This window comes from Pseudoliparis swirei, chromosome 6, assembly GCF_029220125.1.
Source record: "Pseudoliparis swirei isolate HS2019 ecotype Mariana Trench chromosome 6, NWPU_hadal_v1, whole genome shotgun sequence".
Lineage (NCBI taxonomy): Eukaryota > Metazoa > Chordata > Actinopteri > Perciformes > Liparidae > Pseudoliparis > Pseudoliparis swirei.
Genome location: NC_079393.1, coordinates 5,044,712 through 5,047,772, shown reverse-complemented (window position 1 = coordinate 5,047,772; position 3,061 = coordinate 5,044,712). Strand labels below are relative to the sequence as shown.

Genomic DNA, 3,061 nt, shown 5'->3' with positions numbered 1-3,061 from the left:
ATATCTAAATATTATATATATATATATAATATATCAATATATGTAATATATAAATGTATATATAATATAAATATATATATATAATATAAATATATATACATATATATACACACATATATATACATATATATATACATATATATTCATACATATATATACATATATATATATATATTATTCATATATATATTCATATATATATACATACATAAATATATAATATATATAATATATATATTTATATATATATATATATATATATAATACACGTGGTCACATTCCACACACAGCCAACAACAGACAGACAGTCCCACTGCCCTCCATTGGATGCGCGGGCAGCACACGGGGGACCTACTCTCTCCGTTCCCGTTCCCGTTGCTGATGTCCTGGTAGTGGAAGCCGTTGCTGTAGCCGTTGCTGTAGCCGTTGCTGTAGCCGGGCAGCTGCAGGTACAGGCAGGCGGCCAGTAGGGGGCGCAGCAGGCCGAGCATCGTCCTCTGCCGGGCACGAGGAGAAACACTCGTTTATTCCGTGGAGCCGTCACACGGGCCGTGATGGACGCCGTGAAATCAAGAAGAAATTAAATACATACAAAAGCTCAAAATTACGTGTCGCTGCGATTAGAAATAGATTTTTTTTTAAACGATGACATTTATAAGAAATACTTATAAATTAGCAATTTTCTCAAAATAGCTATTGTAACACGAATATGGCTCGGAAACCAGACGAGATCATTGTTATGCAATATCTTCATCCAATTTTTTATATTTTTGTTATCCTAAAAATGTGTATGCATGAACTTATTGTGTTTTTAGTTTTAGTTCTCTTACAGCTGTTGTTCCTCATTGCTAAACAACCGATTACTTCTGATATAATCGATCAAAAATAACAGCAGAAAACTTTCACAACACTATACATCTTCTTTTTTTCTCAGACATATATATATTGATATTATTTCTTTCTCTCGTGCCGCTTTATGAAGTCGCCCGTGAGCTTCAAGTATGAAGTGTTACCGCAGCTCTCGCTTTAAAAAACGTTTTAAAATAATAATACTTTTTTTTAAAGCCTATCTAACTCCGATTTAAAAGGTTTTGTTGTTGTTGTGGTAAAACAAGTCGTAAACAGTCACTCACAGATCCGCAGTCGTCCGCCCGGCGTGTCCTCAGCTTCTCCTCCTCCTCCTCATCCTCCTCTCTGCTGCCTCTCCGCTGGCGCGCGAGGGGGGAGCGAGTGACGTCACGGGACGAGGCTTCCCTTTTGAAGCGACTGCACTGCAGTGACCTCATCGTCCACGAGCACACACACACACACACACACACACACACACACACACACACACACACACACACACACACACACACACACACACACACACACACACACACACACAGCCAGAATACAGCAGCTTTGATGCTAAAGTAAACAACTAAACATCTGAAACGATTGTTGATTAATCGATCGATCAATTGGCAGAATATTAGCAACTTCTTTTTAATAATTCGTAAGATTTTTTATGTAAAAAATTCACAAATATGAGAATTTGCTGCTTTTTCCTTTTGATTATTGGGATAATTTGGGATCATTATTGGACAAATAACTGGGTCCGTAGTTAGCAGGTCTGTCTTTCAATCAGGGGGTTGGCGGTTCAATCCCCGCACTGGCCGATGTGTCCTTGAGCAAGGCACTTCCCCCTAAATTGCTCCCGGTTGACGTGTAATAATTATGTAATACAATAACAAATCAATCAGAGGAGGTGTCGCTTTAGCCTCGTGGCATTTAATACTATTTTTATAATTTTCCACTAACCCGACAATCAGTCGATTAATGAGAAAATAATCAGCGGAAAAACTATTATGATTAATTAGTTTGAGTTAGCACCGCCTCAAATCTAATAATTTAATATAATATGTTATAACAGTCACAGAGGACATTGTTCTCCACTCTCTCATAATGACCGCTAAAGGAATACCGCGTCACCACTTCTTCCACACAGGTGCGAGCTGGAGTCCATTAGGGTCATTGTTTAAATTAAAAGGAGGCGCAGGTCAAACCAGTTGACCTTTCGCGACCTCGTCTCATCCCACTGGAAAAAAAGAAGTGTTCAAACCCGACTGATTTATTTTTGTACCTTTTGTGGGAAATAAGACAAAAAAACAAAAAACAGCAACATTTCATTTATCTAAAGAGCAAATATACAAAAATGAAACAGATTCATGGAAGTAAACAATAGTTCACTGGTAATATTTATAGGCTTTAGGTCAGAGGAAAGTTAAACTCATTAACAGTTAACAACGCAGGTGTTTCTCCGGATGACGCAACCCCGGATGACTCGAGTTTTGAAGTACATAAAAGAGAGATATAATGTGAAACAAATGCATAATTAGACAATGTATTCATTATGAATGAACAACCCAGATTTCAGGCGTCTTTCTTTCTGCAAAACAACAAGTTCCTCGTCTTTTTAGACTCCGGGCTGCCGCCTCCTCTGTATTCCCGGCATGTCGAGGCCGAGCCAGAACGTTCCGTGCCCCCTGCCTCGCCACGGGGCCCTCGGGTAACAAGAAGAGAAGAAAACATTGCCCCGCAAACTCATATTTCAGTCATCACTGTGAAATAATAGTGGCCCGCGGTGGGAAAAAAAACAAAAACGAGAGCGATTCCTGTCGTCCGCCGGGGCCACGGAGAGAATGTCGGAGCGGAGGCTGGACGTCAGATGGAAGCCGACCTCCTGACCCCTGGATCCTGATCATGTGGTCCGGTCTAGAAGAAGAGCCACGACTCTCAGAGACCCCCTAGAAGAAGAACCAGGACACTCAGAGACCCCTAACATGGTCTGAGGTCCAGTGGCCCCCTGGGGGACCCACTCAACCCCATGACCTCGGACACAGGGCGTGGCCTAAATCGTCTGTAGGAGGTCGAATGCCGGGCACTAGGACCCATCGGCCCCTGGGGCTTAAAGCGTGCCTTGACAAGTAGCCCCCCCCCCGCCCCTCTGCACTTAAAGCATAAGCCGGCCGCTGGCTGCAGGCCGGCTTCACCTGGACGGGTCGGCATCGAACCG

The 3,061-nt window shown here is 42.0% G+C and overlaps 1 protein-coding gene across 1 annotated transcript in view; it reads right to left on the bottom strand.

Moving 5' to 3' along the window:
* The window catches only part of hapln3 (hyaluronan and proteoglycan link protein 3), a 6,044-nt gene extending 4,832 nt beyond the window's left edge, over nucleotides 1-1,212 (bottom strand). The window contains exons 1-2 of the mRNA XM_056417689.1: nucleotides 1,134-1,212; nucleotides 356-497 (exon numbers count right to left, since the gene is read on the bottom strand). Of these exons, the coding sequence (XP_056273664.1) occupies nucleotides 356-491 (136 nt within the window). The 5' untranslated portion in view covers nucleotides 492-497; nucleotides 1,134-1,212. The remainder of the gene's footprint in view (nucleotides 1-355; nucleotides 498-1,133) is intronic.
* Between the last annotated feature and the right edge of the window lie 1,849 nt (nucleotides 1,213-3,061).